This window comes from Choloepus didactylus, chromosome 8, assembly GCF_015220235.1.
Source record: "Choloepus didactylus isolate mChoDid1 chromosome 8, mChoDid1.pri, whole genome shotgun sequence".
NCBI classification, from domain to species: Eukaryota; Metazoa; Chordata; class Mammalia; order Pilosa; family Megalonychidae; genus Choloepus; species Choloepus didactylus.
The window spans coordinates 70,299,093-70,326,741 of record NC_051314.1 but is presented as its reverse complement, the minus strand read 5'-3'; the positions used below and the strand labels follow the sequence as shown (position 1 = coordinate 70,326,741).

The window sequence follows — 27,649 nt, the reverse complement described above, 5'->3', positions numbered from 1 at the left end:
AAGGATAAATAGTAATTTGAGATTTTGATGCGTATTTCCATATATAATGAATTTCAAAAAATATATACTGCATTCTCTTTGATAATTTTCATAATAAAATGAATTTTACATTTTGCTAGGAAGAATATGCCTATTGTGGTCATAGTCAAGAAGTGGGCAAGTAGCATACATATGAATATATCTATTTCAATTGTTTCCTAGCAAAGAAGCAAATCAAATATTGGAACCTTGTGAAACGGCAAGATTTGTTGTGGATTTTCTATTTATGTCAGCTTCACCATGAATTCAGGAGTGTTCCTGGGTAGAAACTGAAGTGCTTTTAGAAGAAAACACGAGAAAACATATTCTCCAAATGTAACCCATAAAGGAGAGACCATTTTATATCCCAATTTTATTCACTTTTTCTGAATAGTCACAACATTAATCTACTGGGGATAATCTAGTTAGTATATTTGAAATTCCATTTATTTTTTTTCTATTGATATGCATGTATTACATTTGTATATAATACAGAACTTCCAGTGTTGTTTTAAAGAACATAATTTTTAAAAATGAGAAGTATATTTGTCTATAATTTCAAACAAACCTAGGAAAAATTTGTAATTTCCAAATAATATATTTTTCCACTTTGTTCCAAAGAAACTGATAGTTCAATTGTTGCAGAAACTTCAGTACAACTGCTATTATTTTCTTTATGATTTCATACCATCTTGAACTGTTTCAAGATCCATTTGGAGCTATCTAATTAGTTTCATACATAATTAAAATGGAGGCAAGAAGTCATTTCACTCCATGGATTTGTGGGGACTTTAGTTCAATGTTAAAAGTATACTCTTCAAATTTAAATTTTAAAAAATTTTACCCACCAATTTTTCCTGCCCATAAAACAGTTGGGGTAATGAACTGGTTTTTGAAACGTGTTACAAACAGTAACAGACCAAAGCTCTCCAGGGTATGTAGACCTCCAACACAGAAACCTACGTATATATTATCGGCCAAGTCAGTGAGTTTTAAAGATACAAAGGATTTTCACGCTTTCTCTAACATGATAGAACTTCCAATAGGACAACATCTGAAGCATCTTCCTATTTTGTCTAGGAAAAGTAAAATACCAAAGTCCCTCCCTTTATATTACTTCAAACTATGGGTTTTGCAACATTATTAGAGAATGGCTATGCTATTTCCTTTCTTTTCTTCCTTCACATCACAAATGAAACAAAATAAGGTAGTATAAAATTATGCATCCTGTAATAACTTAGGAAAAAAGTACATATATGTTTAAGGCCTTTAAATATTCATAAGACTTTTCTGTAGAACCGAAAACCACAAATGTTAAAATGGCTATGAAAATGTCAACAAGATACTAGCCTAAGAAATAGCTTAAATGGGACAACTATAAATAAATATTGTATAAATTTGAGAGCAAGGAAGATGAACAATTTATTCTATTGATAGACTGAACAAACAAATATATAAGCATTCAGACAGTCATTGGGATCAAGCAAGAGACAGTCTTTTGAAATGAGACATAAACAAAGGAAAGTTTTAAAAAATACTGGAAGAAATACAACTGAATAATTCTCAAGGTCAGAAATCAGAAACTTACATGCATCCCTGGCAATTTTTTGAAAGTGAACACTACCCATAACTTGACTGCTCACTGCTGATTTCTGTGAAGGGAAAAATTAAACATAAAAAAATAAAGACAACGCCCACATTAAAAAAAACCTGAAAGGGAGTGCTCTAGAGGTACAAAATAGTATATGATGAAAATGGTAATCCAGTTCTAACTATTACTTATTTAACTGACAGAGAGCTGCAATAGTGTGTTAGCCTTGGGGAAACATGTCAGCTTGTCTATGCATTCTTACATGATTGATGTAGTCACATAACTATTACTTGCCAACAATAATTATTATCAATGGATATATCTTTCCATTCTTTTAACAAAAGCAACTTCAAGGTGTTAAAATATGTAGGCTTTTTGGAGTGCCAAGATTAGGATACAAATAAAAGTGTCTCAGTCTATGCCATGCCAGAGAAGTTCTGCAAAGGAAATGTCAGCAAAGCCGTGTGCAGTCCCACTAGCCAAGAACACAGGACCCAGGAACACATCCACGCCAGAAAGCCAGTGCATGTGGGAAATTGCTCTCAGAAATGAGAAAAGCAGTCACACCTGGATCCAAGAGCACAAAAGGTGAGTGTCTCTGACATCACCCTGGAAACACCAACTCTTCACCAACTCTGCAGATGGCAACTTCAAAATCGGTCAGCAAGGGCAATTTTTCAGGTTGAACACAGTTCAAATGTGACAAAATCTTCATGACATAGAAGTTCATGTCTAACTTTTTAAGAGTCTTGGTATCAAGAAGAGGCTGATTACAAGCCATGAAATCCCTTGGAAGGAACAGACTCTGCAGGGCCTGCTCTGAATGGTATAAAAGTCTTCCTTCAAGATCACCTCAGGAGTTTAGTTTCTATGCATATGTTCAGCCTTGAGGATCACTTGATATATCCTTGGTTAATGGGTTACCTACAAAGGAAGAATAAAATATGAAATATAAGCAACATCTCATAATATAGCTATAAACTTAAAACTAAACACAATTTAGTACTAGGAGCCTCAAAATTCTGGATTGCTATTTCAAATAAATTGCTAAATGTTAGAGGACTACTATATTCAAGTGTTTCCAACATAGAAAAATACAACAAATTTTTTTTTTTTAAATCATTTCACAATACTTTTAGAGCCAAAGTAAAGAAGACACCTTCACAACTATCTAAATGACTCCAGTTATGACCAGGATGACCTGAACAGGCAATGCTCTCAAACCCTTGCAATAATTCTAGAATTCCTGTTCTTTACATAGGCTTGATGGACATAACCCAAGATCATAATCACATCACGCCAGGCCTCAGTGAGGAAGACTATCACTGAGAGCAATATAATCAGACCACATGCTCAAGAAAGCTCTTGGGAATTTGCTCCATACAATTCATTCTTGAAATAGGTTAAAAATTGGGTGCTTATTTGACTCAATTGTATGTCATAAAAATCAATTATTCATGGGGAAAATAGATTTGGGTAGAAAAATAATTAAGGATAGAACAATGTTTTAGCAAATTTTAAATGTGCCCCCAAATTCTCATAAACTTTATTAGTTGCATTATTTATGCTCCTAATTATGAGGAAGATTCACAAAATTTTCAGACCTACTAAAGTGCAAAGAAGGTATGTGTACAGGAGAAAGAATGAATGCCTAGATATAGTACCTGATACATGAGAGAGAAAGAGGGACAAAGACTGACAGACACACACCCTAATATCATGGTACTTAGAGTTACCTAACAGTTCATTTCAAGCAATGGTTTATTACAAAAAGTAAATTTTTGAAATATTTATGGATATTTCATTATATTTCAAAAAGTGACAAGTTATTTTTCCTTTGATAAAACATTTACAAAGCAGCTGTTTTTGCATTTGCTCTGTTTCACTTTGTTGTTCTCTGCTCAGCTATGAAAAAGAAAAACAACACAACAAAATAATAAAACTAGTTACAGACTTTGTTCTGCCAAAGTTAGTCTCAGATTATACTATAAAGGGAATATACAATTCAAATATGTATTTTATGCATGAAGCAGTCATCTGATTTCTGCCTCTTTGGTCAGGTATCATTCCTGAGGAAGGATTATCTGCTTGTGTATTTGAAGCATTCTCGGCTCAGAGGAGCCACAGAAAGAATTAAACTGAGGATTGAAGGATACAAACAAATGAGAGGCACAGGCCCTTTAACCTTTAGAAAATATGGGAGCAGGAGATATCTTAGGGAAGGCAGCAATCTTACTGTCAACATGTCTGCCCTTTGGTGATCATTTTACACAAGTGCCATGAGGGCTCCCAAACTGAGTGTCAGTGTAAGAAGAATTCAGGTGGGAAATATGAATATTTCTACCAACATGGCATCACAGGTTGCTAATGGAGACAACAATCACTGTGAAAAAATATGGAAACATAATTTGTATGATAAGCCTCTATACACATCAATTTAACACAATCTTTGATTTCCATTGGCTGTGAATGAATCAACTGCCTTTTCTGAAAGTTCTCTTCTTAGTAGGAAATTTTATCAAACATAATACAGGGACCATGTCTCCACACTAGTGCTTGAAATGACAGGAAGATGAGAGAGGAGAGAGAGAGAGAGAGAAAGAGAGAGAGAGAGAGAGAGGTATGTTTTAGCCTCAGCCTAGGGAACTGAAAAAACATAGTACAAAGTCCTCCATCAAAGCAAGAAGCATATTTCTCTTGAGACATTTCAAATCAATGTTCTAAATAATCAGCTGGTGAGTATGGTAGTTGAATTCCTATGTCTCCATTCCAAGCTGAATATTTGATCATGCCGGTTTATATAAAGCTAAGGAAAGTTTCTCTCAACTATTTATATATCAAAACTTTGTTTTCTCAACATTTTAAAAATGGATATCCAAATTTATAGTACAATACCAATGATGTACATAACTAGAACAAATTTTCCTATCTCTGTTGAGAAAAATAAATAGTTACATAAATATATAAACACACATAAATATAAGCATACAATCCATATACTCAGGATGATCATATATGCATATTCTTACTATGCCAAGTTTCAATAAGCTGAAATAATGATTAGGAAAACACTTAAACCTGACTGAAAGAAGTATTTGTGTAAAGAAGCATGGAATGTACATAATTAAAATGAACTTTTGTCACACTCCAATTTACACAATATTTTTAATTTCTTAACCCTAAACATAGTTTATGAGATAAAACATAAGGCACAAATTATTTCTTATATCAGATGAAAGTGGCTGTGCCAGTTTGAACGTATTATGTCCCCCAAAATGCCATGTTCTTTGATGCAATCTTGTGGGGGCAGACATATCAGTGGGGATTAAGTTAGAAAGTTTGGATTAGGTTGTTTCCATGGACATGCACCCCACCCAACTGTGGGTGATGACTCTGATTGGATAGTTTCCATGGAGGTGTGGCCCTGCCCATTCAGCATGGGCCTTGATTAGTTTACTAGAGCACTATATAAGCTCAGACAGAAGGAGCGAGCTTGCTACAGCCAAGGACACTTTGAAGAATGCACAGAAGCTGAGAGAATAGCTGCAGATGAGAGACAATTTGAAGATGGCTGTTGAAAGCAGACTCTTGCTCCGTAGAAGCTAAGAGAGGACAAACACCCCAAGAGCAACTGAGAGTGACATTTTGAAGAGGAGCTGTAGCCTAGAGAGGAACATCCTGGGAGAAAGCCATTTTGAAACCAGAACGTGGAGCAGACGCCAGCCACATGCCTTCCCAACTAACAGAGGTTTTCCGGACGTCATTGGCCATCCTCCAGTGAAGGTACCCAATTGTTGGACACTTTATGGCCTTAAGACTGTAAGTGTGTAACCAAACAAACCCCCTTTATAAAAGCCAGTCCATTTGTGGTGTTTTGCATCCCAGCAGCATTAGCAAACTATAACAGTGGCCAACCCCGATTTCTTAAATCATTTGATTTTGATCCAAGAACACATTGTGGTTCAGCATGTAAAGCCCTGGACTTGGGTCAGTGTAGCATAAAACTCACTATACTGAACAACTCATGCAAACTCTGTGACCATCGGTTTTCTCATGTGCAAAATGGGGGAATCTTATTAACCTGACAGGGTATCTGTGAGGAGCAGAGATTATCTTTATGAGCACACCTAACTTTGTCAACTCTGACACATTATAAAAAAAACTTTGGGATTTTTTTAACATATAAATCTTTAAACAGAGAGCCACTAAACGTAGAATGAAAGGACCACGCTAGCAGGCATTCAGTCAAGTTAGAGGACTACATTTAAGGAGTTCAGACAAAGATGAACTAATGACTTGCTCTTTTCAATGTAGTATAAATATGAACACAAATGAACATGCATACATACAACACCCTCTCTGAGAACCTCCAGGGTTGTACCAAATAAAACTGCAAAACCAAGGATGTAAAAACATGTAGGAGGTAATTCTGAATATAGGTATGTTACCCTCAATTTAAATAGCTAAATAATAAAGAATCAACCTTTTATGACTTACACATTCATTAAATAAGTACAAGCGATCCAAGTTTAAATTCTGGCATGCTAACAGGGGGAAACAAATTAAATGCCATTTTACTGTTTGTAGACTATAAACTGGAACCTCCTGGCATGCAAGAGTTGCTTAAGCAATCTTTATAGAATTCAACATTTAAAAATTATGCTCTCATTTAAAATTATTTTTAAGATAGCAAATTAAGAATTGCCATGTTTTAAGAACTTCAATACTACTCTCTTCACTCAAGCTGTATCTTTTGGAAGTGGTCAAGTGGTAAACATTTTACTTTCTTAAGAGGATTTTCAGCAAGTTTTCAGTAACTAAAAGCAGGAGGTTGCAGCAATAAAACCAATTTTACAGGATGGACAATAGCATTTGCTACCATGAATGCAAACTGTCTTCTGGTTCTGAGGGCAACAGATGAAAGACTGCCTGAGAGAGAAATTGTCCTATGATCGTTATTGTTATGCCTTGAGTTTCATACACTATAATCACTATTTCAATAAATTTGCCTTTCCAAAGGCAATATTTTGCATAGTTGTTCGTTTTTTATGTAATTCTTACTTGTGTGTGCTGCACACTGGCCAATTTGGTAAATGAAACTACTCAGCTGCTGAACATGTGCAAAAATGTAATAAGAATAATAATAGTAACGATAGTGTTAACAATAATAATAGTTTTTCCAGTCACAAACACAAAGCTATCTTGGTGATTATCCACCAGGATGAGTAAACTATTTGCTAACATTAAATAAAAAGCATTCATTCTCACAGATGAGAGCAATCATTTATTTCTCCCAGTACCATAAATAATATTATAGGTCCCTGAGTAGACTTCTCAAAGGTTCATGCTAAAATCATGCCACCAACGTTGCTCACCAATTTAAATAAAACTATATAACCAAAAAAACAAAGTAAGTTAAAATAATTAAAATAAAAGTGGGAAAATGTTACAGATAGTATTAGTTGCATTTGAAATTAAGTGAAGTCAATCATTTTATACTGTTTTCATTTTATTTTTTAAGCATTATGAAATTTCCTCTGCCTATCTTCAAGTTAAGGTAAATTAGAAAGGATCAAAAGGAAGGAAATTCAAGAATCTCTTCTGTCAACAAGTGTAAAGAATGTTTTTACAAAAGTCTTAAAATCATTATATTCAGAGTGTCTATAATTCCTTTTTTTCCCTGTTCTAGTCATGCTTACTGGGTTACCAATGGGACATGGCAGATTATGGTGAGGTATAATTCAAATAGTGAGCTCTGGAGGCAGACTGCCTGGGTTCAAATCCATGACTAATTACTTTCTAACACTGTGGGGTTGAATAAATTGTTTTAAATTCCCTAAGCTTTAGTCTCCACATGTGTAACAAGGCGACAATATTACTGACCTCCATATGTTTGCTATTATGATTAGATCGGATACTCTCTCTGCAAAATGCCTGTCCCAGTAAATGCTCTAGAAATATTAGCAGGTGATAGCAATAGTATTTTCCCAACAAGATATATTAGGTGATACATATGATACCGGGGGATGGGGGGGTTGGGGAAGGTGGGGGGGAGGCAACAGCATTACTTCTTCTTTCCCTATAAATATGGATTTTTTTTTTACAATTGATATAACAATTTTATTATAAAATTATATTATTGACTATAGTCCATAGTTTACATTAGGGTTCACTGTTTACGTTGCATAGTCATATGGTTTTTAAAAAGATTTTTCTAGTAACTTATATCCAACATATATTTAACCTAAATTTTCCCCCTATTAATCACATTCAAATACATAATGCATTGCTGTTAATTTCATTCACAATGTTATTATTACCAGAGCTTTTCCAGTACCCCAAATAGAAACTTGGAGCGAATTAAGCATTAACCCCCCACTCCATACCCCCACTCCGGCCCTGGTATCTCTAGCTTCTGTCTCTATGAATTTGTTTATTCTAGTTGTTTCAAATCAGTGAGAAAATACAATATTTGTCCTTTTGTATCTGGTTTATTTCACTCCATATAATGTCTTCAAGGTTCATCCATGTGTCAGAACTTCATTCCTTTCTAGAGCTGAATAATATTGCATTGTATGTATGTATCACATTTTGTTTATCCATGCATTGATTGATGGACACTTGGGTTGCTTCTACCTTTAAGCTATTGTGAATAATGCTGCTACACAAATATCTCTAAAGGCCCTGCTTTCAGTTCCTTTGAGTATATATCTAGAAGTAGGATTGTTGTTTCATATGGTAATTGTATAGTTAACTTTCTGAGGAACCACCAAACTGTCTTCCATGGTGGCTTGAACCATTTTACATCACCACCAATGAACAAGTGTTCCTGTTTCTCTACATCCTCTCCAACACCTGTCATTTTCCAAGGATTTACTATTTTAATTTAAAAATTTTATATCATAATCCCAATTTAAAAATAATTTTTAATGATTAGAGTCAAATTCAAAAAGAATTTCTTTTAAAATGGGCAGTTTTAAATGTGACTGAAATGAACTTATGGGGTTTTTAGAAATTTATTTATAAATTTCTAATGGAGGTCCAGACACTAAAATAATTTTTGTGTTTAGTGAGAAACCTTGGTATATGCTTTTTTTTTATTTTTTTATTTTTTATTATTTTATTTTGAAATAAATTCAAAGTTATAGGAACAGTTGCAAAAACAATACAAACTCCATACACAGAATTCCATCATACCCTGACCCCCCTCCCCTGATACCCAAATCCACCAACTTTAACATGCTGTCACACTGCTATTTCTTTCCCTCCCTCCCTATCTATCATCCATCATCTATTGCTCTGTCTTCTGAACATATGAGAGCTAGCTGCACACATCCTTGAACAAACACTATAATTCACATATACAATTCCCACGAACAAGAACATTCTTTTACGCAATCCCATTAAATGCATCTAAGAAGTACAAGAGATTCAACAGTGATACAAAGCTTACAGTCTATATTTCCTTTTTTTTTTTTTCCTTATGTCTCAACTGTGTCCCTTTGAGCCTCCTCTCCTCCATCCTCAGATCCCATCCAGGGTCATCCTTGGCATTCAATTGTCATCTATTTAGACTGTCTTTTTTTTTTCCTCAATTGTGAAAACATATATAGAGCCTAAATCTTCCCATTCCACCCTCTCCCTAGCATTCCATTAGTGGGATTAATCACATTTAGAATGTTGTAATGCTATCTCTTTCCCACCATCCATTACTAGAAATTTCCCTTCACCTCCAACAGCAACCCTACACTCATTTCTTAACTCCCCATTGCCCCTTCCCCCATTTCTCTTAACCCATATTCTACTTTTCATCCCTGTGGTCATATTCCCTGATAATTTCTTTGTGTTTACTGTGGGGCTTAAAATTAACCTCTTAAATCCATAACAATCTTGTTTTTCTTTGATACCAACTTAACTTCAATAGGACACATAAACTATGGTCCTATACTCCTCCTTTCCCCCACCTTTATATAGTTCTTGTAAAAAATTACATATTTTACATTGAGTCCAAAACCACTGATTTGTCATTAGAGTTTGTGTATTTTATATCATGTAGGAAGTAAATAGTAGCGTTACAATTCAAAAATTACTGACTTCTATTTGTATTCCATTGTGGTCAGAGAATGTGCTTTGAATATATTCAAATTTTTTTTTTTTAATTTATTGAGGCTTGTTTTATGTCCCAGCATATGGTCCATTCTGGAGAAAGATCCGCGATCACGAGAGAAAAATGTGTGTCCTGGTGATTTGGGATGTAAGGTTCTATATATGTCTATTAAAATTCTGTTAAAGTTAATTTGATGTATCTTAATGTAACTGATCTTGCCATTGTTTCTTCTCATATTCTTATTAATAACAAACCCAATATCAAGAATGAAGCGCTATTGTTTTGACAGACTGTGGGAGAGACTTGTCTCTCCAGACAAGGTGAAGGAGAGTAGTGGTTAGGAGAACGCACCCTGGAGCCAGGCTAGTCTAGGTTCAGCTCTCAGTTCTGCCGATGACTTGCTGTGTGATCTTGGACAAAAGGTATTTACATCAGGGTTGTATGAGTTGAGGAGTAAATGAGTTAATATTTAAAGTGTTTAGACATGCAATAAGCACGTGTGTTTCTATTATTACTCAGACATGTGTACATTTTTTAGGCATTTTATTCCCAGTTGTTGCCCCTGATTATCTCTGAGCATGTTACTAGCTTTCTCAGGCACACAACGCCATTCTTTCTTATAACTTTGTCACATACACACAATAAAAGGAGACTAAGTGTTCTGAACATTGCAATCAATTTCATTAAAAAATACTTAAATTTTCATTAAAATACCCATGTTACAAGAGAAACATTTATTTTTGAACTGATGAACATTCTCAATGTAAACAACTGAAGACAAGGAATATCATAGCAATATTTCTGAGGGACATTTAAATACAGTGCATGTCCAATCTTTATAATACAACTGTTTAATAACATAAACATATAGGCACCATTTCAAACAAACGTTCCAATAAATGACTTTGGCTTATTCAGTAAAAGTAAAAGGAAGAATGAAATACCTTCACAATCCTAAATGTTGATTTGAATGAACTTTTTTCCTTTCTTGGAATGTAATTGCTGCTTCAGTGCAAAATGTATTTTTTAATATAGCTCTTACAAGTACATGAATTAAATAAGCTCTTGCTTCACTTTATGTGTACTAAATATGCAATCAAAACATGATTACTGTGAAGTAGTAGTTCTTCTCAGTTAAGCTGCAGAAAAGCTGCTATTAAGTTGGTCATAACTGTACCTGAATTCACTTGTTTTATCTTAAAGCATCTTATACAATGAGGCACAAAATGAAAGACAGTCATCAGTCTGGATAATCATATACTAGCAAGCTGACCAAACAGTGTTTAGTACATGTGAGATACTGTTCGGCAATGACATATAAATCACCTTCATAAATATACCCATATATAAAAAGTAAGCCAATATTTTACATTCATGGTGATGGAGGTGATTCCTATCAACCCCTAAACATGCTGTATTTTCATCCCACCGTTTAACTTTCTCTCCAAAGAACCACTGGTGCTTGGTTGGCCTGAGCATTTATTTTAATATCTGGGGCACAAATGTCATCTATTTTAATACTTCAACTAGGGTAAGCATTTCCACTAAATCAACTTAACTATTCTCAGATATATGTTCTATAAATTCTTGATAAGTTTAATAGCCTTTAGTGATTGGAATGATACCCATTTGAAACAATGGTATGCGCATCTCTATAGCTAACTGATTATTTTTAGATGCGACTCAGTTTGGTTCCCAGTGTGAAAGCACACCATGGAAAGGCTCCTTGATCTTGGCACTAATCTTCCTAGACTTCCGGTGTTGTACATCCTGAGCAGAAACCTGGTCAGATTAGAGAACCAGAGCTTTATGACAGTTTTGGAACTTTGGGGAAGTCACTGAAAAATCTCTGAATTTCCAAGGTTCATATCAGCCAAGTGAGTCAGTTGGACTCAGTGAGCAGCTAATTCTCTTCTAGCCCCAAACTACTATCTATGACTTTTCTTAAGAAACACTAATTGCAAATAGGATGCAACTTTGGATCACCTAAATTCATTGGCAGTATAAACATCGTGTAGACTGAGTTCTCCTAAAAAGTCTACTCATTCTATTAGAATGCAAAACTAGTGAGCTCTTACCAAAAATACAACATCTGTCAATAACTTTCAGCTTCCTGTGCTGTGCAAGTGAAGCTTTCTACTGGAAATGAATCTTTTGAACAGATGGACTTGCATTATTTCTTGAAACTTTGAAAGTTATACAGCATGCCTGCCCTGAACTCTTCTACGTGACTCATGATAGCAGATGACTATTTGCGTTGTCATTTATGCACATTCATACACTCAGAAGCAGATCAGTGGATTATCTCTGAATGACATTCACTGTTATCAAAACAATACATTCCCTGATTTCTCTGTAAGTAGCTCATAAATCCTTTTGAGTTATTAAGAAATCTGTTAGAACTTTCCTTCTCCTTTCCCTAGCCCCTCATCACACATACCTTCTGTCTGTTTCAGATGGAAAAATTCCAAAAATTAAGATGATGGTTAAAAGCAATAGGATAATGGGATGCAGCAACACTCTCTTAGAAACATCAACAAAGCCATAAAAAGGGAAAACAATTATTTTAAATGTTTTGAGAAAATCTGAGTAGTTTTTTTCATGATATTAATTCCATATACCAGCATAGTTCATGCAATTTTAGGGACAGTTGAGATTTTAAACTCAATTGGTATATACTTTACCTGCTAAATTTGATATTAGTTTCGTTTTTTTAGACTCACCTATCATTTGTAAAGGAGTAATTTGAATTGATAGCTTTTATCCATTTTCTGCCATGGAAGTCTTATTTAAAAGTTTATATCTGGTCAAGTATCACACAGCTCAAGAATTTCAGCCTCACTATATACAAAGGATAGCAGAAGTAAGCACTAAAAAATGTTTTTAAAGGATGAATTTAAGATAAGTGGAGTCTTGGGAAAAGAAGGAAGAAATCCATCTTAGTAGTTCACAGATTATTAAGAGAGCAACATTTTCCCCTGACTTCTTGGTTGGTTTGAGTTACAAATACAAATGGCTCTTAGTAAACAACCTTTCCTTGAGATACCTATCTTAATGAAGAATAAGTTGTTGTCACTTTGAGAAGGACTTGGTGTAACATTTGGAAGGACAAAGTTAGTACAAGCAATTTTAAAAAACATGTCTAAAGCAAAGCATACTCTCTCCTCTCCATCCTTATCTTCCTCCATAAAATTAAGTTTAGAGATGATCATTCCATATGTGGTAGGTCTTTAAAAGAAAAACTCCCTTTCTGTAAGTTGTAAAACTCAATGCAATCACCTTAGTGTCTTCTTTAAATTCATTTTCCGAGGAACAGAGCAGTACATAGACAGAGATTTCAAATATGTTGGATGCTTTTGCTTTATTTATTTAGTTAGTTAGTCTGTTTTCCAGATAGAATCCTCCTGGGGTTTTCTAATAATTATAGTTACAATTCAGTAGTCTCAAATTTCCAAAGTGGATCAAAATATGAACCTTTAAATCCAGCTATTTCTAATTTCTTACATGTTCATATTACATAACATTCAATTATGGGACAATTTAAGTATATAAAGAATGGACTATTAGCTAAGAACACAATCTTCATTTGGTTTATGGAGATTAAATGAAAGCCTGATGGTTCAGTACTTTCCATGCTAATTCCCGAATTAATAGGCAGGTTGAACACTGACAGAGGTCTAGGAATATCCCCAGGGTTTTGTGTTATCCATTTCCTATTCTTGGAAAAGCAATCAGAAAATGCAGAGCTATGGTAGGTTACAGTATTAGGTTTGCCAAAAATAACAAATCAGCTCTTTGTGGTCAATTTAGTTCAAATTGTGGGCCTCATATCCCTTCAGAGAATAATGCCCCCCCAGTTTTCTTTCACAAAAGAGAATTCAATGCCTTCATTTTACCAACCACTGAGGCAGTTCTTTGCCCTGTGATCCCTAAAGTACCAAGTTCATCTTCTCCCCTTGAAATTAGGGACACCTGGAATGCTAATCGTACCTATAAGAAAGAGTAGGTCACAGTTAATCCTGTTAACATGGTGTACACACCTGCTGCTCTGTGAGAAGTAAACCGAGACAGGAGCCCATTTCTGGAGTTGTTTTGAATCTTTACTCCTCAATGAAACTTCTGTCCCTTCCTTAGAATCCGACCAACACTAGGATTCACCACAACTAGTGCTCCAACGTGGAGCTAGAAATTGTTTGAGTGTGGAAAAATCAAAAACTGTCAGGTGCAGCAGAAACCTTCACTTTCTACTCCATTCAAACTTGAAGAGTTCTACACATTTGCCTAAGGAACAAACACACATCAGGTACTCCACTGTTCAACAAATTACGACAGGAAGCAAAGGGAACATTTCAACAGCCATAAAGCAGCAAGGCAATAACTTCCTTTACCTCCAAAAAAGTTCACAATGGGGATAGTTTTGTATCTCTTCTCAAGGTTAAAATTTCTTAGAGCATTATTTTTATTTTCAGAGAAACATATACCCATAAATGGGACTAAAATAAACAGTTTTTACTAGAAATTGATATAAGGACAGTAATTACTTCTCATAAATATTCTACACAAACCTAAGAAAAAAGTTTATTAAAATCAAGGGAGAAATTATACAGAAATCAAAGGTCAGTAAATTTTAATGTAAAATGGTAAGTGTTCTAGAAACAATATTATCTAGTAAGTAAATCATCAGATTTCCAAAATTTTGATATTTGCAGTTTTAACCATTCATAGGCATCTCTGAAATGCCATGTCTACTGTAATTTGTAACTTTCTGAGGCTCGAATTCAAACTACATACGCTTTAAGACTGGTGTATGGGACCAAGTTATTTAACCAATATATGGGCCTAGCCATTCTTGTTCTCTACACATTATCAATTGTGTAACTCTTACTAAGAGTCTGAATGGGATCCATGATGTTTTTCAGTTACAATTTATGGCATTTTATAGATATCATAAGCTATAGTGGTGTTTTTCATTTTTTAGCAGTCATGAACATCTCAGAGGCATCTCTCCCAATTTCCAAAAGTTTCCTGTATCTTCTCACTTTCCCAAAATCCTGCAAAGGTATCAAAACATGTACTATTCAAATTTCAAATATTTGAATACATAACAGTATATATTTGAATAGTGCAAATACAAATATTTGAGAGTATAATATATGAATAACAATAATAAATACTATTTAGGAAGAGTGACTAGTAATTTAGAATCAGATAACAGGTGACTTTTGGTGGTTCAAATAATTAAATCTAATAGTAGAGAAAAGACTACCTTGTCATATTATAAAAAGATATTTCACAGTTTTGAAAAGATTTTAAGTCATCGAGCAATAGGAATGGAGCCCTTTTCCCTGTCACTGCTAACCTTGATCTCTCCTTGCCTAATCATAAAATTAAAGGCTAAAACAGTCTGAGGAAGAGTTCTGTCATGTCTATTTGACTTTATCCAAATTTATCAGAGCCAATACAGTCATGAGGTGGGTCACTGTCGTAACTTGCAGATGAACTATGAAGCTCAAGAAAATTTAGAGGCGTGTCATATACTTTAGAAAAAGCAAGGAGAAATACATCACTTACACATTTCCAATCCTCCATTTTCCTGACATAGTTTAGAAACATAGAAAATCTATCAAGGAATGTTCTTTACTTTCATAACACCCCACTGACCATTTTAAGAATAACTTGGCTTTTCTCTGTATCTTTTATCTCTAAACACTTGCGAGATCCTAGCCATCTCTCCAATCTGTTCCCTAATCTCGCTCCCACTGTCACTACCTTCATCAAGGCTCTCATTTCATCTTCTTTGGACAATCACAAAACATTTCTAATTTGTCTTGTCTCTTCCTGTTCCCTATCCTCTTTGCCACTGTCATCCTAAAAAGGAAAACCTATACTAGTGTCCTCCTACAGAAAGAAATCCTAACTCTTGCTTGTGATATATAAGGTCCTTCATGAATAGACCCCAACTCACTCGGCTTCATTTTGCCTTTTCCCCAACCTCTCCACAAAACACACATGCTGAATTTCAGTCATACCTAAACTTTAATAATCCTAGGACTTGATATGGCCATTCATGTCTCCTTATCTTTATGCATATTTTACCTTTGCCTGAAATACTCTTCATTCAAACCCCAGAAGAAATGATACTACTTTTGAAAAGTCTTCACAATTCACTCACTCAGCACTTTGTTCATACATTTACTATTACACATATCTCATCATATTATGATTATTTATTAAACTGTTTCTTCTACTTAACTATGGTAACTTGGAGAAAAAGAATATTATTTTGTGTTTTGTTTCCTCGGTGATAAGAAGTATTCCTGGCATATAGAAGATGCTTAATGCTAATTAAATGAATATTAAATCAATGAATGGATGGATGAATAGATAAATGAACAGACAAAGGAATGAATGAATGAATATTAGAGGGAAAGTGATACGTAATTTCAAAAGAAGGAAAACTACAGTTATTATTTGGATTCTCCCAACAACAAGGGGAATGATTAGGTGACCCAAAAGGTAAGTTCCTCCATTTTAAATTTTTCTGAAATTTTTCCCATGATTCTGACTTTGAAGTTATAGATATGCATGGGTCCTGACATTCAGCTTCACATTTGCAGCTCAGATATTTAAATTCTTTCTCATTTGGAAAAGGTCTGATTTTAAAGCAAAATTAATTCGTGAAAATAAAAATGCAAAAAGATAATAGCAATCTGTGATGCTTTAATTGGTATTAGACCAATCACCTGGGATATGGAAAATGTCCAAATGGATACGTCATTACAGTTAATATTTCAATTAGAAATTATCCTAATTTTTAAAAATGCACTTCTTCTCTCATGAGTAATATCCATACTGCTGCTTAACACTGTCAGGAAATTTTTCTCATGAAATATTTTGTGGTGACAATTATCCTACACCTAGGTATTACATGCCTGCTTGCGTCGCTATTACAAAATATGAAATCTACACACTTAATAATGCATTAAATATGAATGCCTTTCTGCTCCTTTGATACTATGACTGTCCTTTACAAAGCTATGCATTTCTGCACAAAGCATAGGACATAGTCAGTTTTATTTTCAAAGGTTATACCAGAGTAAGGATAAATTATTAAGAAAGTGTACTATGCCCACAATGCCTAACATAAAGTTTTTATCTCCTACAAGCAAAAACTTACCATATTGCAACATATTTTGGTTGAAATGTAAGAAGGTTTAAAATATCACTTAAGTGTTATTTGTTATTCCATAAATAGGAAGTATTGGTCTCTGCTAATTGCTGAATATCTATAAAACACTTTCTGCATCAGTTTCTACTTGGTGTTTTTGTGATTTAATAAGAACATTAATGTTGTATTAGTAATAGCTAAATGGGTGACGGTGGCTTGGCATTCAATAAAATAGTCCTTTAGTGCTGCACCAACTACTCCAGGCTAACCTCATCTTAAATTGCTACAGGCAAACAACTACAGAAACTTCAAATTAAAATGGAAAAAAAAAAAGTAAAACATAAAAAAATACAAAACTTAGCACACAGCCCCCAGTATAACATCCTTCTCTCCCAAGCTAGCAAAACATTTTAACTATGGGAGATATTTTGTGAGGCAGTCTTTGAATTATACCAATGAGTGTAGAAATACCAGTTGAAAGCATCTCAACAATTGCAATGGTCAGGAACAAAACAAATAAGCAAACAGAAACAACAAAATTGCTTCCTTCATTTTGTAGCTCCCGAAGTCCTCAAGAGATGTTGCTGAGAAGTCAATGTCTGTTGGCTCTAGAGGAGAATCTAATGTTTCTGCTCTTACAGGATAATCCTGGGGAAAGCACCTTTACCGTTGATTAATACAACAGTTCCCAACTGGTCCATCTATCATAGGTAATTGGAATGAACCAGCTCCTATGACTATTATAGACACTGGAATCCACTTAATCCAACTCGGTGGTTTCTGCATAGGATAAATTTTGGTGGCTAATCCAAAAGGCAATAGTTGCAGACTGATCTACTTTCACAGAACTTATTTCTCTAATGCACCTATTTAAAGATGAATGGAGCTAGTAGAGGATGTCTTGAGATATTTCCACATTAATGGTCATCTAACAAGACTGACTAATGTGGAATAATAATGCTCATCTTTAAGATATGAGAAAACTGGCCTAATTTATTAGACTATTAACAACTTGCTTGACTTGCGCATTTTATTTAACAAGTTTATGTAGCTAGTACTGTGGGCCAGGAATTATTTTAATTGCTTTACAATTATAACTCATTTAATCCACATAAGAAAGCGATGGTGTGGGAACTATTATTGTCCCAATCTCCCAGATGTGGAAACTGAGGAGCAGAGATGGAAAGTAATCTGCTCAAGGCCACTGTCTTATAAGTGGCAGAGTCAGGATGTGAACCCAGGTAATTGGATTCCAGAGACTGGTTTCTAATCATCACACCATCCTTGAATGCAGCGTCAGCAGAAAATACTCGAATTTTCTCTTGATCATTCACCTAACTATGCTAAGAGGTAACAGGAAATGTTCTGATATTTTTTTTTACTACTAAAACTCTACTGAGGTAAATGTAAAACTAAATAAATGAAATGGCAACTCCTGACAGACTATCCATTGTGGATAATAAAGTCAAACCTAATCAAGGCATTGTGAGGAGTCTTCAGAAATTTAGAAGTTTGTTGGATTTTTTCCCCCATGCAAAAATCCTGTTAAGTCAACATAGATTACCACTTCCCTCCCAAAGAATAAGACTTCCTGGCTTACGCATCAGACTAAACAGCCTGGCCAGAACTCTGGAATGCTTTTACGAGACCAGTTCTTCAATGTTGTATGTGGTATGACTAAAGAATGAGATTGTTTTCTCTGGTATAATACCATGTTTATTTCTTACAAAAATGAATCCTTTTTTAGTCAAAGATTATTTATTATGGCAATTTTTAATTGCTTTCTTATCTTAGATATCGTCTCAAAAGACTGCTTTTCCAAATTAATCTAGTATCTCATAGATATTATAAGAGGCATGTAACCCGAAGAAGCAGGTCAGAAAAATTTGTCAAAACTTTCTCTGTGGATGGGACAAGAAAGTGTGTAATCTGACATGGCATCTCCACTCAGACAAAGGACTGTGACTGTAATTTCTATTGACAAACAGTTCCTGACACAGAGACCGGCAATGAATAAATACTTAAAGAATAATATTTCTGATTGATTTTGTTCTACAATGTCCATAGACAGGTACAACATAAACAGAGAACAATAAACTTCAAATTTGCACTTATAGTACATTAAAAAGGCATCTTGGGCACATGATAGGATTCTACTTCCTGAACTCCTTATGTCTTAGTGTATCCATATTGTTTTGACAAAGAAATGGAAACAGATTTATTGCTTCTGGGATGACCATTTAATTGCTAGTGCAAGACCCTCAGAATTCTCTTTTCCTCTGCGATGGAAACCAACAATATACCAGGTCATGTCTGGCTTTCAGCCTGGGTTCTGGAGTAAGGAGGAACAGAATTATCCCCAGCCCACCAATCATGGAGATGGAGCTTAAGATATAAACAAACCTTTGCTGTTTTAAGCCACTGAGATTTGAAGTTTGTTCCCCTGTTTAGCCTAATCTGATTAATACAGAGCCAACCCATTAAATCATGAGTGGGAGTGTTCATAAGCAAGGACTATGTCTTGCTCACATATGTCTCCCCAGGGGTTAGCACAGAACCTGACATATAGTAGACATTCAAAACTTTTTTAATAAATGAAAAAAAAATGTTTAATCTATATCGGAACATTATCAAAATGAAGTACAGTACCCAAAATCTCAAGAAACAGGTTTATAGACAGCACTGGAAAATTCTAGAATTCACAGAAGCTTCAAACTAAAATGCTTAACTTAGAAGCCTCATTATTAAGGGATTATTATGTGGGTGCCTACAATGCTGCAACTGAATGACAATTACAATTGTGCAAAGAACTTCAACTAAGCAAAAACAAAATTTGGTCATTAAAAGTACCAAAAAAAAAAAAGTATACTTAAGTGAATTATAACATGTTTCTAGTCTCTGTAAAGTCTCACTTTAATTAGTAGTGGCATAATTAATATAACTCTGCACACCTGTGGCTGGTTCAAGCGCACCTTGCTTCATCAGATCTCTAAGTCTTTTTCTTTGTTTTCACCTTAGTACAAAAAGTACTTTAAAATGGATGGGTATAATAGGTGGATCCTGATGGGCAGTATTGCTTCCCCAAAGAAAGCTGCCAATGCCTCCTAATACACCTTGTGAAAATTACTAACATCCTTTTATCTGCTTTCTAACAGTAGAAATGTTTTGATTCCTATTAGTAGAACTATTTTCTTGACCCTTGTAATTATGTAATGGAAGATTTTATACACACACCCACACACACGCAAGATGTGTTTAACATTCACAAAACTGTTCCTTGGAATTTCAGCTATGTAATCATTGACATTTGAAGAACACATGATGGTCATATCAATATTACTCGAAAACTCTTGAGAAAATGTGGAATAGATATTTACACTATACTAGTTACAGGGTGCCCAGAGTTTTTACACTCCTTAGAAGACGTGATATTTAATTGGAAAGAATACAAACTTTGGAACCAGACAGATCTGTACTTGACCTTTCCTATGTGGCTTTAGGAAAGTTACTTAACCTATTTGAGCTTCTTTTCCTTATCTGCATGAAAGAATAAGAAGACAATTTCAGTCATGGTAACAATTAGGAATATTAAATATAGTTCACATACATTTATACAGTATATATTATACAGTATTATATATATCACATATATTATACAGTAACTGACAGAAGATGTCACTCAGCAAAAGAAAGCTGTTAGGATTATTATCGATGTTACTACTCTCATTATTCCTATCTCAATTTTCTATCCATTTTTGAATACTGTTGAAAATATTAAAATTTCCAAGGAATACCTTGCCCTTAAGTTTCTAAACACACAACGCCTATACTTTACTGTATGGTGATTAAACCAAGACCAGCTACAATACTTTCTGAACATCTTTCTAGTGGAGTTTGAAGGAGATATTCTCTCAGTGTTATCATTCCCTTTATAAAATGTACCAGGAAGTAGCTGGCACCCTCATTCTGAAATGGGATTGGTCTATGTTGATAGTTGGTATATAGGACTCATATTTTGTACCAGACATAAAGAGAAAGAAGGGAGCTGTCTTGGAGAATCAAGTATGTCTATTCCAAAGCAAAAGATAAATGGGGTTATAGAAGAAAAAAGTAAAAGATAAAACTGTGCTTAAATCATCTGCAAGACTCCCCTGGAGCGACACATAGCTATATATGCACAAGTACAGGGTGGCAGCACTAATATCCCAGCCCCTTAGCAAATTTCACCCAGCATATTCTGGGAGAGCTCAGTATTCTATGTAAGTATTAATCATGAGATGGATTTGGAGTATTTTTGTGGAAAAAAAGCTGAGGGAACCACAAAGCAGCAGAAATGGGAAAATGACATTAAGCTTATAAGACTTTGTGAGACTTTGAAGAGGTGGGTAGAATTTTGCAGTATTGCAGAGTGAACTCAAGCAGCACTGCCGAGTGAATGGAAAATTAAAAATTACCTGATGCACCCTAACAATGTCTCAGTCTCTGTGTAAGATCTTAATATCAGTAACTTTAGAAAGACTGAATCTCTCAGTGAGAGGTTACTGGTACTACTGAAGATTCTTCTGCTCTGCTCTGTAGATTCCTTTAATCCAATGATAAGAGCCCTTTTCTTTCATGTTATGAATTTTATCTTTATCTTTGGTATTATATAGTGATGTGATACAGTTTCACTGAATACAGTCTTCTTAGGTCATTACATAAGTGTAAAGTGAGTTTGTCAAAAGTTGCCATTAACTTCTTTTATCATAAACTTCATTCATAAGGGAATCCCCTTACAGTCCATTTAAGAAATCTTCAAAGTTATAGCCTGGAGGCAAAAGGTTCTTATCCGTAGTATACATGCAGGGGTGCTCTCAACACATAGATTTCATTTGTGAAATTTGATCTTAAGCAATGACTGTCTGGCCAGACATTTGACTTCAGTAATTGCACAAATCAATCATATGTTGGGGTTGAAGTTGGGTGTAGAGCTTTCTAATAATGATTCTTGTTGAGATTCTACTGTCAGCCCAAGTGTCTGTTAAGAATGTTAGATTTATTTCCTTCACATTAGAACAAAAGCATTTAAAGTATATGAATTCTGGAAACAAACTGACTAAATCAACTCTCCCTAAAATTACTCAAAGACTGCTTTCAATTACAGGGTATTTTAAAGTTGCAAAGCATCATTTAAAAATGAATTTATACGGCCTGGTATTACCTAGTCTGTCTGTCTTTCTCCTTTGTTTGTTTTTTAATAAGACTTGTAATAGGAGATGTAAAGGAAAGATAAAATATGCTTGTCATCAGGAAATAGGCAATAAACAGTAAAGGTAAACTATTCAGTGGAAAGCAGAACCTCAACAAAACAGCCATTATTGCTCTTTCATCGACTTTGGGCTAAGTACACTGTAAATCACAGAAACCCAAAACTGGTGCTTAAAACGAGCAAAACACAATACTACTGAACCACAACAGCTAAATAACTCTTATCTTTAATAAGTTCAATATTAAACATTATAATTAATGGAATTCCCTGGCTTAGTATAAACTACAAAGATTTTTGTTTTTTTGTTTTAATTTGGCAAGTTGAGTGTTGTATCTTAATAACATTTCAATTTAATGGCTGGTTTTCTGTAACTAATATATGTTATTTAAAGACTTTTAAGAATTCTGTAAGCTTAAAGCATTAATAAATATGTGCAATGTTATTAAGTTTCCAAAATTATAATTTGCTGGTGGGAATTTAAAATTATTTTCAATTTAATTAAAGCTATTACTACAGCCCCAATTTTTCATACACACACTCTCTCTTTATATACGTGTGGGTGTTTTTAACTGCTGTTAATTATAGTCTCTAGTTTGCATTGACTGTATTTTCCCCATCCCACCCTATTTTTAACACCTTGCAATGTTGACATTCATTTGTTCTCCTTCATGTAAAAACGTATTTGTACATTTTATCACAATTGTTAGCACTCTAGGTTTCACTGAGTTATACAGTCCCAGTCTCTATCTTTCCTCTTTCGTTCTGGTGTCCCACATGCTCCTAACCTTCCTACTTCAACCATATTCACAGTAATCTTTGTTCAGTGTACCCATATTGCTGTGCTACTATCTCCCAAAATTGTATTCCAGACTTCTTACTCTTATCTTTTCCTTTTGGTCTGTAGTGCTCCCTTTAGTGTTTACTGTAGAGCAGGTTTCTTGTTCACAGACTGTCATTGTCTGTTTGTAAGAGAAGCTCCCTCACATTTGAAGGACGGTTTTGCCGGATATACGATTCTTGGTTGGTGGTTTTTCTCTTTCAGTATCTTAAATATATCACACCACATTCTTCTTGCCTCCATGGTTTCTATTGAGAAATATGCACATAGTCTTATCAAGCTTCCTTTGTATGTGATGGATCACTTTTTTCTTGCTGTTTTCAGGATTCTCTCTTCATCTTTGATGTTTGATAATCTGATTATTAAGTGTCTTGGCATAGGCCTATTCAGATCTATTCTGTTTGGGGTATGCTGCACTTCCTGGATCTGTAATTTTATGTCTTTCATAAGAGATGGGAAATTTTCATTGATTATTTCCTCTAGTATTGCTTTTGCTCCTTTTCCCTTCTCTTCTCCTTCTGGGACACCCATGACATGTACATTTCTGCATTTCATGTAGTCATTCAGTTCTCAGAGATGTTGCTCATATTTTTCCATTCTTTTCTCTATCTGTTCTTTTGTGTATAGACTTTCAGTTGTCTTGTTCTCCAGTTCTTGAGTGTTTTCTTCTGCCTCTTGAGATCTGCTGCCATATATCTCCATTGTATCTTTCATGTCATGTTGTGCCTTTCATTTCCACAGATTCTGCCGGTTATTTTTTCAAACTTTTGATTTCTACCTCATGGACACCCAGTGTTTTCATTATATGCTTCATCTTTTTTGCTGTATCTTCCCTAAACTGTTTCAATTGATTTAGCATTAGTTGTTTAAATTCCTGATCTCAGTTGAAGTGTAAGTTTTTTCCTTTGACTGGGCCTTAACTTGGTTTTTCTTAATGTAGGTTGCAGTTTTCTGTTGTCTAAGCATCTGGTTTCCTTGGTTACCCCAATCAGGTTTTCCCAGACCACAGTGGGCTCAGGTCTAGAAGGAGGCAATAGTATCCTGTTTCCCTGAGGGTGTCTTAGAAGATTGGTACACCCTGTGAGGCCTCAAGTCACTGTGGCATCTGTCAGCCTGTAGCTCCAGACTGGTGTAAGGAGATGTGGCCCCTGGATGTTTTCCCCTAGGCTCTGGGGTCTGGTTCTGAATGGAAGGTGGGTAGTAGAGCTTGGCACCAATTCTTTCCTCTTAGGGCAGATACATCCCCTAGGGAGAGATCATTAGCATTTGAACAGTCTCTCTGCCTGTGCTATCTCCATCCTTGTCTGGGTCAGAGCACTGGGAAGTGAAAATGGCTGAGGCTTTTCCACTGAGCTGAAATCTGAACTTGTGGGAAAATTACCTTTTTAGTCTAAGGTGAAACTTCATGCCATGTCCAAAGTTAGAAAATAAGATTGGATTGTCAGTAGACTGAAATTACTAATTAAGAGATTTAAATTCCACAGAAAATTTATCAGGGCAGAGGGGAGGGAAAGAGCCAGAAGGGAATGGAGACAGGGGAGTTCACATACATATACTTCTAACTGGAGTTTGGTCACCCACCATAGAGGAAAGGAAAGGCATAGAAGCCACACAGGCTAGGGTCCCCTGAAATTCCCCTTTATTCTCTAAGACTGTGAGGTATCATTCTTCTTTTCTTAAGGCATTCTAGATCACCAACACTGGATGAATTTGCTGCCTCTCCTAGGAATTCTTACCTCTGAACAATTATCAAGCTTTTCAACTTAAAAATAAATTTCTGACAGAAATTACCCTCAGGTAAGGAGACAGGGATATTGCCCTTATTACTTAATTTACAGGACATAAACCAAAGTCTAAAGATTTACTTCACAGTTGCTAATGAAATTCTTTGGTGTCCAAACTAGATTCCATTTCAATGTGTGAACATTCACAATCAACTGTAAGATAATAAGAACAATATTCAGAGTAAAATCTACAAATAAACACCTGCCTCAAATACAATAGAAGCATCTAAATCTTACAAGAACTTCAAAGCACTCAAATGTTGCCCATTTTCCATTCTAAATTGTAAAAATGCAGGCCAAGTTTTGAAAATATAGCCTGGATGATATACTTTAAAAAAGTTTTTGCATTAATTTCTAATAATTCTCTAAACAAATGCCAAGGCAGACACCCTTGGTCCTAATAAATTATTATTAATTAAGCAGCTCTTAAGTTAGAAACACTGGATTTAAATTGTTACTTTTACTAATACTAGTTCCTGAACACCTAGCTTGGGCTCAGTATCTAATTAAGGAAAAAAAAAAAATCTGCCTACATCTCTTTATTAAAAACTTGATATTATTATAGTGACTACATGGTTTCTTATGTTTTTTTCCCAAATTTTCATATCATTTGAGATTTAAAATCTTATCTAAAATGAATTTCACTAATTGATGGCTGTATTTCTTGTACTATAGTAAAAAACTTTCACCTACTCTTTCTATGAAATATCAAATTTGAGGTGTTATACTGCATTTAAATTTTCCATTAAGTTAAATGATGTTAGTGTAAAACATAAAACATGCTCTTCCTGTAGTTCTCTCCATCTCACCTAATGGCACTGTTATCATTCCATTTGCTCAGGACAAAAGTTTAAGTCCCTCATGACCTGCCTTACATTACCTTTCTAATGCTAGATGCTACCCCTTGCCTTGCTCATTCCACTCCAGCCACACTAGCATCATTGCTCTCCCTGGAATATGATTTACCCAGGGCAGCTCTCAACTCAGGTATTTTGTACATGTTATTCTGGAAAACTTGTCCTCCAGAGAGACGTATGGCTCATGCCCTGATCTCCCTCAAGATTTCAATCAAATATTACCACTATGTAAACTTGAAAACCCCCTTTGCTTAGTGCTCTCCAGTCTTCTCTGCTTTATTTTTTTCCCCATGGCACTCATCACCACCTAACATACTATATATTTTACTTAGTTATTTTGTTGAGCTTTTGTCTATTTCTTTGCTTTAGGTAGTATTCTAAAGAATTCTAAGGATTCCTGTCCTCTGGTTATTCAAATACTAATCTAAATACTGCTCTGAAGGATCTTTGCAGAAGTTGTTAGGGTTGCTAATCAGCTGACCTTGAAATAGGGAGATTATTCTGGATCATCCATGTGGGCTCAATGTAATCACATGAGTACTTAAAATCAAAGGCAGAAGAATGCAGAAATGTTTTGTTCATTTTACATGATTATTAAGTAGTCATTGGCTTTCAAACCAAACTACTGTTTATTCCACTACTGTTTATTCCACAACTGTCTTTCTAAACACTATGCTTATTTCCTAGTATCCTTTCCTACTTAGTGTAGCAAAAATGGACATGATATTCAGAAATCCAAAAATCTTTCTTCTGAAACATAACTTCGTAATCTTTACCATTTGATGATGACTACAGTACATATAACCTGAGAGGATTAAAACAAAACAAAACATGCTTTAGTTATTTATTCATGCTATAGCCAAAGCATGCTTGGAGAGGAAAAACATATAATTGCTGATTTGGGGGAAACTAAAACACATAGACTTTTATCACTACCAATAAAAATTTAGCTTATGTAAATATTCAAGTATATTTGAGTGCTGGTTTAATTTTTTTTATTTTTTGATTGAATGACTGATACATACCTGTCTGGTATGGGCAATAAGCAAACTGCCAAAATTATATTTTATGTCTTTAAGTTTGATTTGCTGCTCTCTTCCATAAGGCATTTCTACCCTATTTTTGAACTTTAAATTCTGGAATTGAATTATAATACCATCTACCATCACCAACATTCATTACCCAAATGTTTTCATCACCTCAAATAGAAGGTCTGCACCCATTAAGCAATAACTCTCTCTTCCCCTCACTCCCTGGTCCCTGACAACCTGTAATCTATTTGTCTCTATGAACTTACTTATTCTAGGTATTTCATATAAGTGAGATCATACTTAATTTTCATATCTATAAAAAGAAGAACAATAATATTCTTAGGTTATTTTTGAGAATGAAGGAGTGTGTAAAAATTGTTTGGAATATGAAATTAACACTGTCCTAATAAATGATAATAAAATTGGTTTAACAAATAATTCTGTAGGAGTAATCTATAGAACAAAAAATGACCGACACAACTCTCTTTCCCATTCATATTCTCTCTCATTTGGGCTGGCCAAATTTCAATGATATATTAAAATTATTACAATGCAAAAATATTTGGCAAATTCATATCTGTAGCAAAAAAAAAAAAAAACAAGGCAAAAGAGTCAGTCAGAGAGGTGCAGTAGCAGAGGAAGGCAGAGAAGCAATGAGGCAGAAGGGAGGGGTCAGTGATTTGGAGCTTCAGGATGCCACGCCCCCTCGCTAGTTTGAAGATGGAGGATGCAGCATGACAAGGAACGTGGGCAGTCTTAAAGAGGTGAGCGAGGTTCCCGGTAGACATCAAGTAAGGAAACAGGCACCTTCAGCCCTACATCCATAGGAAACTGAATTTTGCCAATAATCTGAATGAGCTTGGAAGCAGATTCTCCCCTGGAGCCTCCAGAAAGGAGCATAGAACAGGCAACACTGTGATTTCAGCCTTGTGAAACCCAGAGCACAGAAATATCTGAGCCACCTGCACCTGGACATCTGACCTACAGAGTGATTAGATAAACGAGTA

At 34.9% G+C, this 27,649-nt stretch overlaps 1 protein-coding gene across 2 annotated transcripts in view; it reads right to left on the bottom strand.

The window, feature by feature from the left end:
* Nucleotides 1–574: 574 nt before the first annotated feature.
* The window catches only part of TAFA2 (TAFA chemokine like family member 2), a 490,256-nt gene continuing 463,181 nt past the window's right edge, over nt 575–27,649 (bottom strand). For both annotated transcript variants that reach the window (XM_037847595.1, XM_037847596.1), the window contains exon 5: nt 575–2,533. In XM_037847595.1, the coding sequence (XP_037703523.1) occupies nt 2,522–2,533 (12 nt within the window). In that variant the 3' untranslated portion in view covers nt 575–2,521. The remainder of the gene's footprint in view (nt 2,534–27,649) is intronic.